This window comes from Molothrus ater, chromosome 1 (genome assembly GCF_012460135.2).
Source record: "Molothrus ater isolate BHLD 08-10-18 breed brown headed cowbird chromosome 1, BPBGC_Mater_1.1, whole genome shotgun sequence".
In the NCBI taxonomy this organism is placed as follows: domain Eukaryota; kingdom Metazoa; phylum Chordata; class Aves; order Passeriformes; family Icteridae; genus Molothrus; species Molothrus ater.
In genome coordinates this window covers 125,931,922-125,950,326 of record NC_050478.2, presented here as the reverse complement: position 1 = coordinate 125,950,326, position 18,405 = coordinate 125,931,922, and the positions used below count along the sequence as shown (strand labels likewise).

The 18,405-nt window shown below is 34.9% G+C and overlaps 1 protein-coding gene across 5 annotated transcripts in view; it reads right to left on the bottom strand.

Annotated features, from left to right (window-relative positions):
* The window catches only part of RALYL (RALY RNA binding protein like), a 373,569-nt gene that overhangs the window by 48,388 nt on the left and 306,776 nt on the right, over positions 1-18,405 (bottom strand). For all 5 annotated transcript variants that reach the window (XM_036400853.2, XM_036400827.2, XM_036400819.2 and 2 more), the window contains one exon: positions 7,255-7,287. In XM_036400853.2, the coding sequence (XP_036256746.1) occupies positions 7,255-7,287 (33 nt within the window). The remainder of the gene's footprint in view (positions 1-7,254; positions 7,288-18,405) is intronic.

The window sequence follows — 18,405 nt, the reverse complement described above, 5'->3', positions numbered from 1 at the left end:
GCCTGAGAGACGATGGCTATTCAAACTCCGAAATTCCTGAAGGCAGCCAGATAAGGATTGGCATTTAGCTCATGAATAGATGCACCCAGCGTGATGTTCGCCGTTATCCCGAGTCATTGAAAAAATGCCTAAGAGCAATCACCGCCCTGTTGATAACATCAATCAAGATAGACGAAGTCGCCAGAAAGATACATGTGGATACACAACTTCCCGGGATTTGATCAGTGCTGGCTATCAACCAGGAAACTCTGCACAGTGAAAGAACCAACTATGAATATGCAGAGTTACAAAAGAAACTTGGACTCTTTCGCCTCGGGCACAATAAACTGTATAAAACATCCCCACTAGAAGTGGCTCTCGTGAACGAGGGGGGATTCGATGCGATGGAGGTCAGATCCAGGTTCACCCAGCGCCAATCCCGGGCTCGACGCTGTCTCTTTGGCTGTGGTGGTTTTGAGGACTGTATTTCGGTCGCACAAAAAGATAAATAAATCTTTTTGCAATTTTGATAATTTAGCTTTTGATTGATCATTTATAACAGTAATGATCTGGAAATTTGTGAAAATAAATAAAGTCTCTCATATGCAACAGCCATAAGAAGCATGAAAACTGTTTCAATTTTCAGATGTGTTTTGAGTTGGGATCTAGGTCTCATGATATTTCTGCCTGTGACTGCCTCAGTAAACTTATTCATACTGATTACTCACAGAAGCCTGTATAGATTGCTGTGGAAAGATGCTATGTTGATACTTCAGAAACAGGAAATAGGAATACTGCTATCATAGACCTTTCAAACACTATTTTTTATAAATTGTAGGTCAGTCACTGCTGTTTGGGAAAAAAAAAGGAAATTAGATGTAAATTGTTTTGCCCCACAGTGAGGGTACATGCCCAGCGAATATTGTCCTTCTTCCTCTCTCCATCTTCCATTGTAAGGCAATATCTCACTTTTTGTTTCTTTGAGTTGTTCTTTTCCCTTGACTTTCCTCTCTATTATGTTTCCAGATTTCAGTCCTACACTCCCTGAATATTTCAGGCTCCTGAACTTCCTTCAGAGACATTCTCTTGCGAATAATTTTCCCTCCTCTAGAAAACCTCCTGGCTATCTTGTACATAGGTGAAAGTACAAATATTGAGTGCTAAGGAATAGTTCATCATTAAGCCAACACATAAATTATATGGAACTGTATTGTTTTTCTCGAATTGCTAGGGAAATGGAAGTCTTGGAAGACAGAAATAGTAGACAGTAAAAAAAGAGAAAGGGAAATAGAATAACCAGAAGGAAAAAAGTGATCTCATGCTCTTGCCTTTCCCAATTATGAAGAACATTTCTACTGATATTTTTAAAGTCAGAGAAGGGAAAAATTATTTATTATGATTAATATCTATTGAGTTTGTTGAAATGAAAGTTAATTTAGGAATTACAAATTAGGAAAATAACATTTTTTGCTAAATTAATTAGTCTTTTTAATGTAATATATATATATATTGCTTTGTGTGTGAAAGGGAAAGTGACGTAGAATGACAAAATCAGGCAAATAGGGAAATCATGAAATAATTAGATTTAGACTGCAGATCAATAGGAAAAGTACCTAATCTAGGATTTTTAAACATTGAGTAATGTCACCAAACCACTGAAAAATTCAGTCCCAGGAATGGACCAACATTGTTACTACTGTAGCTTGGTAACCACTTATGAGAGAGCTTCAAGCAAAAAAAAAATGTAAAAAAATAATAAATTTATAAAATAGCTGTATTCATGCCCATTTCAGAGTCTTAAAATAACAGTAAGTGGGCAGTTATAGAAAAGTTTAAGCCTTGTGGGATTTGGAAAGTTGGAAGAGAAGGATGCCAGTACAACTACCTGAAATTAAATGGTATAGATAGATTTTCAGTATCTTCCACAGGTATACATATGTGCTATCAAATCCCTCCTGTCTCTCTGAGAATATCCAGAAAGTCTCATCCAGTAAAGAGCCCTTGCACAGCCCTGACATGGCCTCATGCCTCCAGGCTAAACCTCACACATAATCAGAGGTAGTTGTTTCAAAGGGTATTGTCTGCAAAAGCAGATAATCTGCTACTACCTGCCTAAGTCAGAAAGCCCAAGTGGTTTTAAGCACGAGAAATTACTGCCTGGGTCTAAACAATGAGTTTAAATAATTGTCAGTTGTGTTCAGTCCTCCCGTGATTTTCATGAATACAGCTCCTGAATACCTGGCCTGAACGAGAGTTACAAGGTTGTGTTCTGGTTGGTAGTTTTATTTGGGTCATAATAACAGAGCAAAATGAGACCAGTATCTCCTCTTTTTGTATTATTCCTTTGCCAAAGAAAAATAATTTTCTTAGCTCTCTCTCTTCAGAAGTTGGGTAGGAACAGTGGGAACAGTGTTTGCTCCTTCCACTGGTGCTACCTGATAACGGGGATGAGGAAAAAGAGAGATGGAATTTGTTACAGATGATTCTCCATGGCTATATTCTATTTTGTGCCTTACAACCTACTGGCCATTGAAAAATCAACAAACCAACCCCCCACAAAAACTGACTGTGAACTGAAAAAACTTGCATATTTTGGAAGTGGACTGAGTATTATCATAACAGACCCTGCAAATGCTAGGCTTTTATTGAAACTATCTCATTTCTGCAGAATGGGATCCCTCAAACTAGATGAGAGCAGAATTTCCTATGGATCTGCAAAATGGCCTTGCAGGAAAGAAAATACTTCTAAGCAAAAGGAACAAATGTGAGTGACAAATTTGAGTTATTTTATATATCTTAGAACTATTCTTCTGGAAGAAAATAATGAAATTTACTTTTTCTATTTCAGAAGCATTTCCACGTTCTTCCAAGAACCTGAGTCCACCAAACTTATTCTGTCTCTTGCAGAATTAAGTACCTATGTTTGAAAGTTACTGTGATTAGGATATTATTTGGAAAAAGCATGGCTTTTCAGTATTTTCTACTGTCATATACTTTCTAGAAAGAGGACCTTGGTGAGGAAAGTAGTAGTTTATACTACTACTCTAGTAGTAGAGTAGACCTCTAGTGTTTATACTAAGAATGTAAAAAATGCATTAACTAGTGCTAATTTTACTTGTATCTCTCTTCTTTCTTCCATGACAGACAACTATTCATCATTAAATAAATATATACAATGCATTAATTTTCACTTATATTTCCCTTTGGGCTTTCCACCTAAAATTTTACTGCTTATAGGAAACAATCAAAAAAAAAATTGAAAAAATACTTTTCAATGCTGGAGATGGTAATTTTCAAAGACCATCTCACTGAAGCACTATTGTCTGCTTATCCAGAAATAAGCCCATTCTCTGCAGCTGGCAGTAAAGGAATCTCTTTTCAGGAGAGTCAGAAAAAATCAGTTGTTTTTCTCTCCCTGTCTATTCTGAATTCAGCAATACGGACATGTTAGTAAATGACATCTGACAGAGAAGAGAAATATTTTTACATGTTTGACAAAATTTTTATTGCTATGAGAGAATTTTCTGCCTCTGCATATGGTGAAGTTATATTGACCACCAGTTATTATGGAAGTTACATACAATTATAGTTAGAAACCAAAAATAATTAATTCAAAGAATTTATTGTGCAACACAGCTACAAAATAATTATGGCCTCTATCCACCATATAATACTATTACAGGCCTTAAAAGATGCTGCATTTTCTGTGTCTTACAAAATAAAATTTTAATTTTAAGGCTCAGGCCAATGACCAGTTACAAATCTGCATGTAGTATTAGCTGAAATTTATCAGGTGCTAAACTCTTAAATGCAGATAGCTATGAGAAATCAGCTGCCAAGAAATAGCTGGTGGTTAATAATTGAATAACCAATCTAATTATCTAGAGAGAATGATGACTGTTTTGTTGAGGTGATAATTATGCATCTTTACTGTTAGGAAATTTCCAGCTATGGAGAGCTGATGTGGATAATTAAAAGATGTTGGTATTTTAAATATATATTGCTTTTAAATTATAATACATCCTTTGCACATAGCAGGATGAACTTAATATGAGATGGCACTCTGTTCTTTTTGCAGTGTCCATTTTACAGTATCCATATATTTTTTTATCAAGACTCTTGACTTGCCTTGCCTTTTTAAGTATGAACCTTTCAAACTTTTCTGCATTAAACTAATTTGATGCATTTTCAGTGGTGGATATTTACCAAAACTCCTGCCTCTGATATTAAAGTCTTCCGGGTACTTTGAGCATTTGCATGACCTCTTTTTAATATTAAACCTACATGAGCATGAATGCTATATAACATGAAAAGGAAAGAAAGTCCAGACACCTCTTGGTCTTGCTTATGTTGAATACAAACACAAATCCCGAAATGTGTGGAAATAGCATTTCTGGAGAGGATTATCCTATGCCCTTACAGGCTGTCACTCAGTAGTGTGCACAAACAAATATCTCAGCCTTCCCTAAAGATTTTATCTCCATCACTAAGAGGCAAAAGAAGACAGCACAATATCAAATTCAATTTTGTATTTTAGCCCAAAATCACAGTATTGCATTCAGTTACTCTTATCTGAATAGACTGTATTCTTGATGAATTTTTGCTTCTGAATGCTGCCATTAGAGACTTTCATTAAAGATGTTACTGTGGATTCAGTTCAAAATTACACCCCTGCCTTGCACATGGAGTATAGGAGAGTGGGTTTTTCTTCTTTGCTATGCACTTTGCATAGAAAGAATGATAAATGGAATTGTCTTTACCAAGGGAGTACAGGAGGTGTTCTCTCCCTGCATTTGAGATGTGAAGGACAACAACAAGAGCTGGATTCTGCTTCTCTCTAGCTGCTTTCTGAGGGTGCGGAAAAAATACAACATTTTATCAACCAATTTTCCTTTGTGGGATCTCTTATGGGACGATTGCAGCCCTGCACATACACACAGCTCAAAAACCTGTGGCAGACTTGAGGTCTTAGGTTGCCACACTTCATGTTCCCTTCCCCTACCAAAACAATTAGCAATGGAAAAGCACCAAGAAGTCGTATGCTTAGGCACAGCAAAACGAAAAAGCTTAATTAGGTCCTGCAGGCAGCATAATGAGAATGTGGAAACAAATCTCTGTTACAGAAGATAGATGAATGGGAGGCTGGTGCGCAGGATCAAGCCATCTGGAGGCAGCCAAAAGTAATTTAGATTGGTGTTCTGACAAACTCTGGCAGCAAGAGCTATTAAGGGCACCCATGTGTTTGTTTAATAGTGGTTAAGTCAGCATTTCTTCTACAAACATTACTGTATTTTAAAAGCCTGGTGGTTGCAGCTCTCTGGGCTAAAACTTCAGATACAGATCCTGGGACAAGAACTCATTCTCTGTAAAAAAGAACTCCCCAGTTTTTGTGGGACTAGGAGGGTCTCTTTAATGTGGTACCAAGGAGGTGGGTGTTGGTTTGGGCCCCTCCTTAGAACATGGTAGTCTAACCCTCTGATGCCCTCCTTGAGGGTGTAGGAAATACAGAAGTAAAAGGCAAAAGCAGCACACAGGGAATAATTTTGAGAGATTTTATCTATCTTCATTATTATGAACTTGCATGAAAGAATTCGAGTACATTACAGGCAAACTTCTGAAATGTTCTGGAAAAAAACAAAGTCTATTTGTTCAGATTAGAATTCCCAAGAGGAATCAGTTTTACAGACAAAGTCGTATACAATAAATATGTGGACATAATGTGCATTTACATAGTGGCCACCAATCTGCTCATATGGAGACAAACCCAAAGCCAGAATACAATGCTTCCTCCTAGGCAAACAAGCTAAAATTGCCAGCATGGTTCTTCAGATCATGATAAGAAATAGGGTTTAATATTTTGTGACAAATAATGTAACCACTAGCATTGTATTTTTATTTGTTTACTAGATTGTTGTACTTAAATCTTTGCTTCTCAACAAAAATGGCATGCAACTTCTTTTTTTAATCTTAAAGTTGATATTTTCAAATAATCACTTCATTATGATAGTGGAGGCCCCAAAAAGCCAACTTAATAGGATGAGTTACAAACTGGAGTAATGATAGTTATTAACAGAAGGGACTGAATTTGATAGCGAATTTGGACATTTCAGAGCATGCAAAACAAGAGCGGTGTACCCTCCATACCCCCTCCAAATATTTTCCAATCATTTTGAGCAGGTAAAAGTAAAAACAGCAAACAATTATTCCAAAATGTACTCAAACCAGAGTTACTTTATGCTACAGAAACCAAGATATATCTCAGTCCTGTTTATGCTAATTTGTAGAGTACTTTTGATCATAATTTACACACTTTCTTGCTTGTTAACTGTACTCCACACTTCAGAGTTTGAAGTTGACTTCTAATTCTGCAGTTAGTACAACAATTTGGAAGTCACTGACAATTACATGGTAGAGCTAACCCTTAAAGGGATATTTTGTATGGTATCTTTTGTCTACAGTTTTTATTCTTGATAACAGAAAGTATGGTGTGAACAAAGGAAGATGAGAGTTAAGACACATAAAAAAGACACTTCTGAAGGAAAACAGGGAGGGAGAATGTTAGGACACTTTGGAAAGCTTTAAAGAAAGAAGCTGAAGGGAAAATTGTGCATGAAAAGTGAAATTCAGACTCAAAATACAGATAATTACTGCTAATACATATATTAGTCTACATTTTCTAGAAGAATGGTATGTTTTAGAATATGACGTCTTTTAAAAGAATTTTTTTGGTATGATGAGTTATCATTTTAATATAGTGAACATATAACTGTTTAAGTGACTGACAGTATGAAGGCTACGGCTGAAATATGCAAATCAATGCAGTGATTTATAATCAGGCTAAAATGGATTTTTTTCTATTTCATAAATTTTATTTTATTTCTGTTATTGAACTATCGCAATTTTTTAAAGGACATTATCAATGTTTTCATGGTTTAGACAAGTGATAAAGATGATATTTAGAATGGTTTCTGAATAAAGTCAGTGAAAATAAATTAATAAACCAGCTACCTTTTAATGCAATGTTTAACTCCTATATGTATTTTAGTGTAAGTTTTGTTTAGTCAATAAAGGCAAAACATACTTAGTTTCTTTTTGAGAAGGAAAATATCCATGGCTTCTGACTTTATTAACTAAAAGCTGCATTTTATAAGCTTAAGTATAGTAAATAACCGTCATTTTGAAATAGGACGTGTATGCTCAACATAATCACATAAATTATATTGCATGATTTTTAAATATATAAACATCCATGAAAATATACATATTCTTACTTACCCAACGGACAGGAAGGGCTCCTTTGATTCAAGTCTGTCAAATAAATAATGAAAATTTTGGATATAGGTATTTAATGTATTTAAAAACAATTATACAATGAATTTAAAACAGCTGTTCTCAATGTCAAGTTTATTTAATTACACAATTTAGCATTAATAGAAGGGCCTGATTCAGTTTAGTAGGTGCTTTTAGTATTCTGCTTTAGTTTCCACTTAACTCAGAAAAAATCCCATTTACCCAATGGAACTTTGATCTAGAAACAAATATTTACAAAGTAGCACATCTAAGCCCTTTGAATTTCATAGATTGAGATGACTTGTGTAGATATTTGAATAGAATGTCTAGAATGAACAAGAAATGTTTTGTTCTTTTTGCTGCCTTTTTTTTTGGTTGGTTTCCAGCATCCTATGCTCATATGACATGATCACTTCATCCTTATGAGAACTTCTGTCCCATTTGCCAGAGTTGGCCTTGTGCTGGATCTGGGTGTCACTGTTCTGGTAGATCCAGAATCATGCTCAGTTCTAAACCCAGTGGTTCAAAGTGCTCTCCCACTCTCTGATGTGGCTGCTGTGGCTGTGAGGAAATGCAGCGCCTGCACGCTGGCAGGAGCCTCTTCTGGGAGTTTCCATCCAGCCAGGGCAGATACAAGAGTCCTCATCTGTGTTATCAGGCAGTGCTCCTGCTCTGCTATCTGCAACTGGCTGCCCTTTCTCTTTTGGAGTGTTCTGGCTTCAGTGAGTTTACTGATATCAGCTGCTTGACAAGACCATTAGTATGTGATTTTAGGATCCTTTATAAACATGTTTAAGGCATATTTGCAGCTGAGTAATTTTGAGTGGTTACATGATGTGCAAAAGTGTTCTGTTGTGATAATTCCTATGGAGTATACTGTGTTAGAAAGAGTGGAAATAATGAGTGGAAAATATCTCTATGAAGAGATATTAATGATGTCCAGGTCATTAATATCTCTTTGTAGCCTCTTTGTAGCCTTCTAATGCAGCAAAGCATATCATATGTGGAACTGAGCATTTAATTCATGAATCTGAAGCCAATTTAGACTGACAATAAAATATTTGAAATATAATTAATTTTAAACAATTATCATTAGTTGTAAACAAAGGTACTTTAAATAATAAATGTTTTAAGGTAAAAGTTTCATGAAAGTCCTCTTAGTAAAAAAACTGAATACTGTTGCAGTTATTATTCACCCAACAAAGGTTTTGTGCAAAAAACTCACAAACCAGTAGACCAGTTTAATTATTACCATAATCTAAAATCCAAAACATTGAAAACACAGTCCCTTTTCTGTTGTCCTAATGATTATAGCTCACCATTCCCTTTCTTTCTAGGGTTGAAATCCACATGGATCTAGAATAGAAGAGGAAACACTGATGGCTTTGCATATAACTGGAACACAGCAGAAGCCCAAAGCTGCATGCCCTTGTGGCTGGGGAAGTCCCAAAAAAATCTGAGCTTGGCATTCTCTGTGCTCAGGCAGTGCTGACAGAGAGCAATAAAATGACAGGGCCCTTCACGGAGGGTTCCACCCTTCTCCTGCAGGTTCTGTGCACTAGTGTCATGTTTTGGTTTCCTCTTTTTCTGCTTAGTGAAATGAATCAGTCAGGGGAAGCACTCAGTGTTTGGCTGGAGAGATTAACTATAAGCAAGATGACCAAAGAATGAAAGCCCTAGAATGTATTTACACACTTCATAAAAACAGAAATTCTGTAATCAAGAGAGGCGTAGCACTGCCCCGATGGAAGATATTCTGGTGGATTTTACTTGAAAACAAAGTGTGTATGATAGAATGCCCTGTGGACAAAATACTGCAATTAAAAATCTATTTGAAGTCCGTTCTCTAGCTGGAATTCAATTTGATTTAAATAGTGTTGCCCTAGGTTTGACCTCTCTCTATATTTGACTAAATGGTTTTAGATAATTTGCTGAATTACTTTTAATTAGTTCAAGTGTTCCACATAGTAAAGGAACAAAATTATCTGTTGGCCTTTTATTTGGTAGTTCAGTATATGGCAAATTAATATAAAGGTTTAAAACTGCAACACAATATGAAATAACATCTTATATAATCTTTATGGGTGACATTTGTCAATAAAACGTTTTACCTTTCTTTTCAACCTCATGTATACTGACTTTTCCAGAGTTTTGAGGAATTCTTGAAAAATTAAATATGATATTGCAAAAAGACTAATTCTGATAAGTTTTGAGAAGGGCTGTTATACACCTCCAGGAAGAATCTTAAAGCAGATGTCTTCTTTGCAAATATATATTTTTGTGTCCAAGAAATACTAAGTATACAGTAAACAAAGAGAATCATGTTTTAATTATGTAGGAGTGGTATTGAAGCAGAAGAGATTGAGATATTTTCTTTCTTTCCTGAAATAGTTTTCGCATCAGAAAAGATGAGTTTGTCAATATGCCAAGGCAATATAGCAGTTTGAATAGGAGGGAGGAAGGCTAATCAGTAGCATGACTGGGACATGGCAGACTGAGTGGTGTTCCACTTTGATTTTCAGCTAAGATTTTCCTTATCTACATATAATAGATAAGTTTTTCAGGAGGAAAAAGAATTTTTACACTATGTCAGTTGCTCAATTAAAACCAGTCACTGTAAACTGAACAGGCATAGGCAATTGATTACTACCCATTGACATGCTATGGTCCTGTCACACTGTGTTTAAAATAAGAATCCTACAAATTTCCCATTTAGTGTTATTCCCCTTGCACCCTGAGAGACATTTTACAAGTCTGATTAGCCAAATTGTGCACTTCATTATTTTCTTTGCTGCTAAGGTTTCTTATATAAATGGCAATTATCTAAATTCCATCTTTGACACGGACTGAACATTCAGATGGACAAATTTTCAAGGTTTGCAGACAAACATACAGGGAAATGTGACTAGACTAAGGATGTGTGAATTCCTCTTTGACTTGTAAACAAATCATGGAATGACAGACCCCAAAGTAAATTCTACATTCTTGCATAATTGTCGTATTAAGATTACAGGCAAGAGTTTTTCTGCATTTGAGGCCTGACCCAAGATACATAAATCTATATAATTACTTGTTAAAGAATCCTCTCCTCTCCTTCCCAAAACTGTGTACAGGACAAAGTGAATAACATTTCTAACAATAAATGCAGTACACAAGCAAATGGATTTTAGCCAAGGATTCTCCAAGGAAATTAATTACCAATCAATATATTCTTCCTCGTGGTTGTCATATAATTTCATCTTTAGGCACTTAGTAGGAAAAACACATGGAATTTAATGAATTTGTTAGGATTCTTATTCTGACTTGTTGAAAAAACAAAGCCATCTGCCCTGAATCAGAGACAGGGGTCAGGAACTAATATTTTTTCAGCTGAGTCATCATTTTAGGTTACAACCTTCATATCAAAATTCCTGAGGAGTATTAACTGACTGTGTAGCTGACATCACGCATTTTCTCTTTGACTATAAAATGCATGAATAGTCACTGCAGTTTTCAAGGGAGTTGGGAACATTTTTATTCAAGCCAGATAGGAAAGTCAGGACAATTCTAAAGCAATTTGGACTTCAGTATAGAGTTAGTGTGTATTTAGACTAACTGTTGTGGCTGACTTATTTACCTACCAAGTATGTCTTTTTTGCATTGTGCAGCTTTAGGAACCAAAGAATTAGAAGGTCCAAAGATTTAGCAGAAATATGCATAGTGGAAGAATATTCAGATTTATGGCTCACCCTGTTTTTCAATGCATTAAATTTTAAAAATGACGAGAACAACTCAAGGGACCTTTCAAAAGGAACTTAAGTTTCCATTCACATAATCAAACATGGATGCATTTTTCTCTGAATGTTGAGTTTGTGATTTGAAGTGATCAAACACCATCTTCAGAACTTTTTAAGTAGTGTTATATATTGTCATCTGATTTTTTTTAAGCATGTGCATTATAAATTTTGCTACCTCCCGATATTTCTATTCAATGCAAGCAAGCCTAATAAAAGCACGTCTTAATTTACAGAAGAAATATAATTTCATATAACTTCCGCTACCTATTGAGTCTGAAAGAACAATTGCTGATGCACACTAGGTCATCCTTCCTTTCTGGTTTCTGTGACTTAGTTTCAATCCAAGATAATTCTCTGGACATTGTCAGCAACTATTGTCAAATAGAATAGGATAAGAAGCTCATTTTGTCTTCTGAAGCTTCCATAAACGTCTTTATAAATGTTGACAATTTTTATGAAGAAACTCTGTCATATTATGAAACAAATAAATAGTAGAATGACTGTATAGAAGATCTAATCTATCAGAAGTGCTTCGGAAGCAGAGGGAATGGAAGAATAATTTACATGTTTATGTCAATTTTTACAATTGTCCCTAACAATTTTAATAAGTTCTGCTCCCATCTGGTGGTTGACATTGCAATTGATAACTCAGACTAGAAAAGCAACAACAACCAACTGTTGTTTTCATGAACATTGCATAATGTCATATACTATGTATTAGTTTTTGCAGTACCTCAAGAATTTGTATTTGACAGACCTAAGCGCTTCTGTTATTTATTGAAATATAAAGATTCTAGCACAAAATAAAACACATCACTTAAGCCATGGGTGGAAGCTAACATACTGCAAGCTCAAACTGTCATTTCTCAGTGCAAACTGATTCCTTTGATGCTTGGTGGATAAATGATAAGACAGATGATAGGTAAGACTTAGTCTCATTTTTAAAGCTCTTGATATTGCCTGATATGAGACTCTCATAATCAAGCTGAGAAAATAAAATCTATCCCCAGCATGACCATGAACAAAGAATTATGTCAATAGGAAGTAGAGCCACATTAAATAATAGGAACACTCAGTGTTATGATTCATTTAACATTGGTGTGCATAAATCATTTTAACAAAGAAGTTACTGCATGTAAAATAGGTACCAAAAAGCTGTTTTTTAATAATCCAGTGAAGAAAGTTAAAATGTGATTTTTTTTTATAAATTGAAGAATTAGTATTAATCCAGTGTGATGAAATTTAAGAAAGAAAAGCAGAGTGAGAATTTGAGAACAAGAACTGTTTTCATACATATATGAAATGAAGGACAACTAGCTGGGTATTGCAAAAACAATTTTAAAAGAGGAAGAACTGAGTAACAAGAGACTCCTAGTTATGGGGATGTATTGAAACATCTTTCCTCAGAGCTGGTTGAGAAGTGTCCTTTAATCAGCACGTGCTTCCTCTCTTCTAGTCTCAGATCATGGTTAATCAAAGTTCACAACTGAAATATTCAAGTATACTAAAACTAAGTTTTACTAATTACTGACGAATTTATTCAATAAGAAAGCCACTACACTAGTAAGCACTCTAGGGATAAACAGATTATCAAACAAGATTATCCCTTTGGCTACCAGCCTCTCTCTATGCAGATCTATACATAATCCTTAATAGATGTATAATACATATTTAGTCCCTTTTGAAAGTATCACAACACATTACACATTCTGACTGATTAAAAAAGATACATTTTTTAATAATATTTTGTGACTTTTTTGACTCAGTTAATTATTTAAGATTGAGAATAACTTAGATCACTTATTGAAGCACCAGATTTTCTCCAAGTCCATGAGGAAAAAGTTGTACCCATAAGAAACTAACTTCCCAAGACATCTGTAGGTGATATGGATCCTATGCGGTTTAATTTTTTGTGATAGAGAAAACTGAAATTATAGTTTGTCTCCATATGACAGCTTGATTTTCTGTCTAGGAATGCTCCTGCTCACCTTAGGGTTTGGTTTACATTCATGCACTTTGCATTTAACATGCTGCAAGATGGAGGGCCTTTTAGTCTTTTCAGTGTTTTGAAGTGAAAGAAATGGAATTTTGGCCCAGTATATAATTTTTAAGCACTTTACATGTCTGGACAACAAAAAATATGTGCAAGGTTTTTTTAATTAATTAAATTAAATTAAATTCTCTTATATTTTTAAAAAACGCTGCAAAAACCACTGACTATTGTTGCAGTGCATTTTAAGTAGCCAGTTCTACTTAACTCCTAACCCCAGAACAGGGTAGTGCCATAGCATTATCTGTAGGAAAAGATTTCAAGGGAACTCTTAGCACAGGATGCTGTCAATAATACCTGATGTCAGCCTGTAAAACTGTACTGATGTGTAGCATATGTACCAGATGTATCAGATGTACATAGCAGATGACCAAATTGAGCTAGTTTCCTAGAAAAATATGTATCTTACATCTTTATAAACATGAAATTCTTGTCATGAGTACAAGTTTCAGGAGTCACTAGTATTTTTTTACCCCATGGGTAGCTAGGATAGGAATCTTTTCACCACTATTTAGTAGAATGTAATTAATAATGTTTGGGGTTATCTTTGAAGTTTGACAGTTAAAAAACTGAATAAAAGGTATCTTTATGTACAGGGAGGAAGTGCTTTAGAGAGATTGCCTCTTCCCTGTGCTAACTTTCACAGCAGCAGGAGGCTAGGATGAGACTTAAACCAGCATATGCAAAGGTTGGTTTTGATATACCAATAGAATGTACATTGTCATAGTGGATACTGAATGCATTACTGTTATAACACAGGATGGAAGGGTTTTGGGGATGTAGTAGGAAAGGGGTGACATGGAGAACTCAAGGGAACTAAAGGAAAAAATGAAGTAGTTTCCCATAATATTCTTAAATGGGTGGCCTAAATTTTAGGCAGCAAGAAGAGAAACTAAAAGCTCTAAGTAATTTAAAAGCTGTATCCTATCTGATTTTACAGGTTAGATTTTGCTGCATCTTTTTTTATGAATCCAAAACTTGCAAAGATAACATGAACTGTGGCATGGATTCTCATAGTTGACTAAATCCTGGTAGTATGTCTGAGGAAAACTAAATTGTGATTTGGAGTGAAATTGATTCAGACTCTGCATTTGAAAACCTTCTTAGGTAATAATGGATTCCAGTTTCCTCCCATGCCACCCAAGAGAAGTCTTCTGTAGCCAAACAGAGTTATAATCTCTAAACTGTGTTTAACCCATACATCACTGTATGATGTTTCCAGTCATGAAGCAATTCAAACTTGGATTCACAGTGAGATTCTTGCAAGTTTCCCAAACTCAAAATGTGCTCAATTTAGTACCTTTGTTAAAGAAAGCAAAAGAAACAAAACCCAAAGCATGAAAACAACTCCATGCCGCTGTCAATTTTTCTTTGATTTTTCCCATGATTTTTACTAGTTGCTAAATTTTGCAAAAATCTATGCTCCAAACAAAAGACAGAATTTTGAGAAAAATATAATGTTCTAAGTAGTGTGCCTTAGAGATCTCTTCCTTACAGGTTTAATCATTCTTTGCATGAAGTTGATTTCAACTGACCATCTTCTGCTGTAAAGCAGAGTAAGAACACTCAGGTCAATATGTTCTGATCTAAAACCATCTAGAATGTCTTCTTCAGGGTGGGCTGAACAAAACAGTGTTGACTGATCTAATGCACACAATCAATACTACTTTGCTGCATGTCTATTTGCAGTCACAAATAGATGAAGGTTAATGTAGGCATTGCCTTTGGGGATCCCAAGGGTAGAGGCTCAATATCCTTTTCCCCTCAATGACAGTACTAACACTTTAAAGCAGTTACAGGAGGGTCACTTCTCTAACAATGTAAGATTCATGTTTGTCATGCTGCTTCCTAGAATAACCTCACTCATGCAAAACTGAAAAATGCAACATACATTTTTATGACAATAGGTATTAGAAAATGGTAATTTTTTAGGATTCAAATCACATATGATTATGAGTACATTTTTTACTTTTCAATAAAATAGCCAATGCTTTTCCCAGAAGTTTTAGAAATACTGGCATGCAATACCAAAAAGGCATGCAATTTGTACCCTATGCTTTAAAAAACAAAATTACATTTGACATTATGAATCAACAGCACTAAATATCAGTTCTGGTAGGGTGGATAACATATTTTCAGACAGTATGCTCCAAGACTAACTGACTTCACTGAGAAATAAAGCTTAATGGTAATTTTATTTTTATAATTCACTGCATAATAATATATTGCTATTGACCCTCTGTGTTTCACACAGCCTTCCACGCTATTTGTAATTTTACTTAGCAATCCATTTTCTTTCCAATTAAGTATACTTTAAATTTCTTTTTCTAATATAATTCATAAGACTTTAAAATGTGTTATAGTGTCTCACTTATCCAACCTTCCTGATTATTCACAGAGTACTAAATTTATAACCCAGCATCATATTTCTGTTGCTCTCTGTAAGCCACTTAAATGGTGCCCTTGCAGTACATCAGCATCTCCCAGACCAAATTACAGCCTTCTATATAATTAGAGGTGTTACATTATGTGAGAACCAATGCCTAATTGCAAGTCCACTAAGCGGTTCTCTGAAGCACAGCGTTCTGCATCTCTGATTACTGCAGCAATTAAGGGTTTACTAAATTCCTGAAAATGAAGAATTCCTCTGTTCATTTGCAATGCCCAGACAGGTCCTTCTCTATTCTCTGTCATGAACATAAGACTTAGTAAGACAGTTTCTGAACAGCAGTGTCTGCAACTCTTGATACTGTTTCCATGATGCCTTTGTCACTAAAACTCAAATGTAGAAAAATACCATGTTGTCAGTTTCTGATTTTTTAATATGTTGAAGGCACTAGTCTTTTTATCCTAACTGAAATGCAAAATACCTACAGAAGATATCATCTTCATATGGAAGACAACATGGTGAGTCCAAAGTGATTATTTCTTATATTAAATGCAAGAATCCATGCAGTAATAAAGGGTAGAAATCTCACATTGCAATGAGGGATAGGAATAGGCCTCAGGCTGTCAAGATTTAAAGCAAATGTGTGACTAAAACTACTGTTTCTGTTTGCCTGCAGGCAAACCCATCAATACTCTGGATCTTTTAGGAATTTACTTTTTGATTTATAAGCCAAAGTTTTCTCATTTGTATTAGCAGCCAAAATTCTTGGATAAGAAAGGAGTCATAATTATTTCAATTGAATAAGAAAGGAGTCAATCATTTCAATGCCATCAGAAGATTGTGGATATGTTTTCTGTTCTACTGTGGTATAAACAGTGATTAAAAACCATGAAAAAAAAAGATAAGTTTACAGTTAGATATTTTATCGACAGTATATTGCTTCAGGTTTCATAGCAGAAGTAAAAACTAAGAAAGAAAATTAAACACCACGAAAAAACCCCAACAGTAATAAGTGAACAGCCTATTCTCCAAATTTGCTAATCTCTGAGCATGAATGTGGTTATGGTGTCTGGGCTTTTGCGGAGAAGACAAGATCATTCATGTGATACCATGCATCACCTTATGCAAGAGGAAGAGTACTGAGATAGAAAGAGGGATGCAGCTCCTGTGCAGATGTGTATAAACTGGAGTCACATCCTCTTAAAAGAGGAAAAAAAACCTGAGGAAATGCTGTATAAGTCTAAGGGATAACTTGAGGGAAGATTGTTACAAAGACAAGTGCTAGTCTTTACACAGGACCTACCTCTAAATGGATCTGTGTCAATGCCATAATTTAAAAACTGATGGTGAATGAAAGTAAACAAACATGAGCAAAATGTAAGATTTATCATATAGTGATGATGTGAGAGGCAATACCTGCCCTAGTCTCCTTTTTAAGTGGCGTTAGCAGTATTTTAAAAATAGTGAATAGGAAGATTAAAAAAAAAAAGTTTCATTGTCCTAGTTATTATTGGAGTTACACCACAGGTTAGGAATATATGATTGAATGAAGAAATCAAGATGCCAGTAGCATTTTATGTGTTTTGGTCTTTTTCTTTATCTGTGATTTATTTCAAGATAAACAGAAGCAAAAGGTTTTCCTATTGCTAAGGATCTGAAATATCTTTCTCTCCCCCATTTTCCCCCCTCTCTAAAGCTATGAAGTGCTGTACAATCATGCTCTGAATCATGTGAAAGGGCAAACCTAAACCTCTGTCTGCCTTTCCCAGCCCCTCTGACCACATGTACTGTTTTAAACATCTATGGGATAAAACTGATTGCAATTACACCACCATAATTTAAAAATGAAGACTTGCATGTGCTGCTTTCCATCAGCAGATTTAAAAAAAAATATTCCTGTGATATTAGTTATTTGACATGGAGGTCTTCTTTCTTATTGAAAGAAAACAAACAAACAAACAAAGGTTCAAATTGAATCACTGGGTCTGCTATAGCTTGTATTTGTGCCTTTTAAGATTTTTAATGTAATTGAGAATTCTATTTTAATTCTCAACGCAAGCAAAATTTGTACTGTTCAAGTAAAAATTTGAAACTAAATTATATTTTTTCTGTACAGTAATGACTGTTTCAAATGTGACCACCAGCAACATTCTTCGATGAAATGAATGTAAATAATATCCTGCTGGACTTAAAATCTCTCTATTTAAACATATCTAGAAATGTGGGGATTTTTTATGGAAGCTAAATCTTTTGTCAGGAGAAGAGCTGCAGAACAACATTTATCTTAAGACCATTCTACTGGGCTTAGTACTGAAATAAAATAGCTTTTCTCATAAAGAAAAATAATCAAAATCATCAGGAGGATACATTTCTGTAGAAAAAGAATCACTTTGATTCAAAAGAAATATCACACTATATTGTGTTAATATAATGTAGTCATATAAAAATTATGTTCCATAAGCATATTTTTTTTTCATTCAGTGTATAGAATAATGTAGGGGTTGTAACCACAATTTAATGTAAGACTAAAGTGTCAGAAAATACTTTATAAGTTGTTTTCTGTTTTCTGGACTGTGTCTTTAGTCTCTTGTAGATCAGTAATAATGATGGATGCACAAGTCCATTAAGAAAAAGAAAATATAAAGAAAAATGTTGTTGGAAATCCAGGACAGTATTGAATTAAGAAAAACACTTATACCTGCAGTAACTTTTATTATATGACAGGTTTAAAATGATTGATAATACACTACCAGTGGCACAGTGTTACAGTAATGATGCAAAATCCTGCAGTATTCTAATGGAATGGTACTCCTTGATTGATGCAGAACTTGTTGAGTTTATATTAATGTTTTCGAGAGGGAGGAATGACCTCAAGAAGATTCCTGTACTAGAAGATGAAATCAAGTTGCTCATCAGTGTCC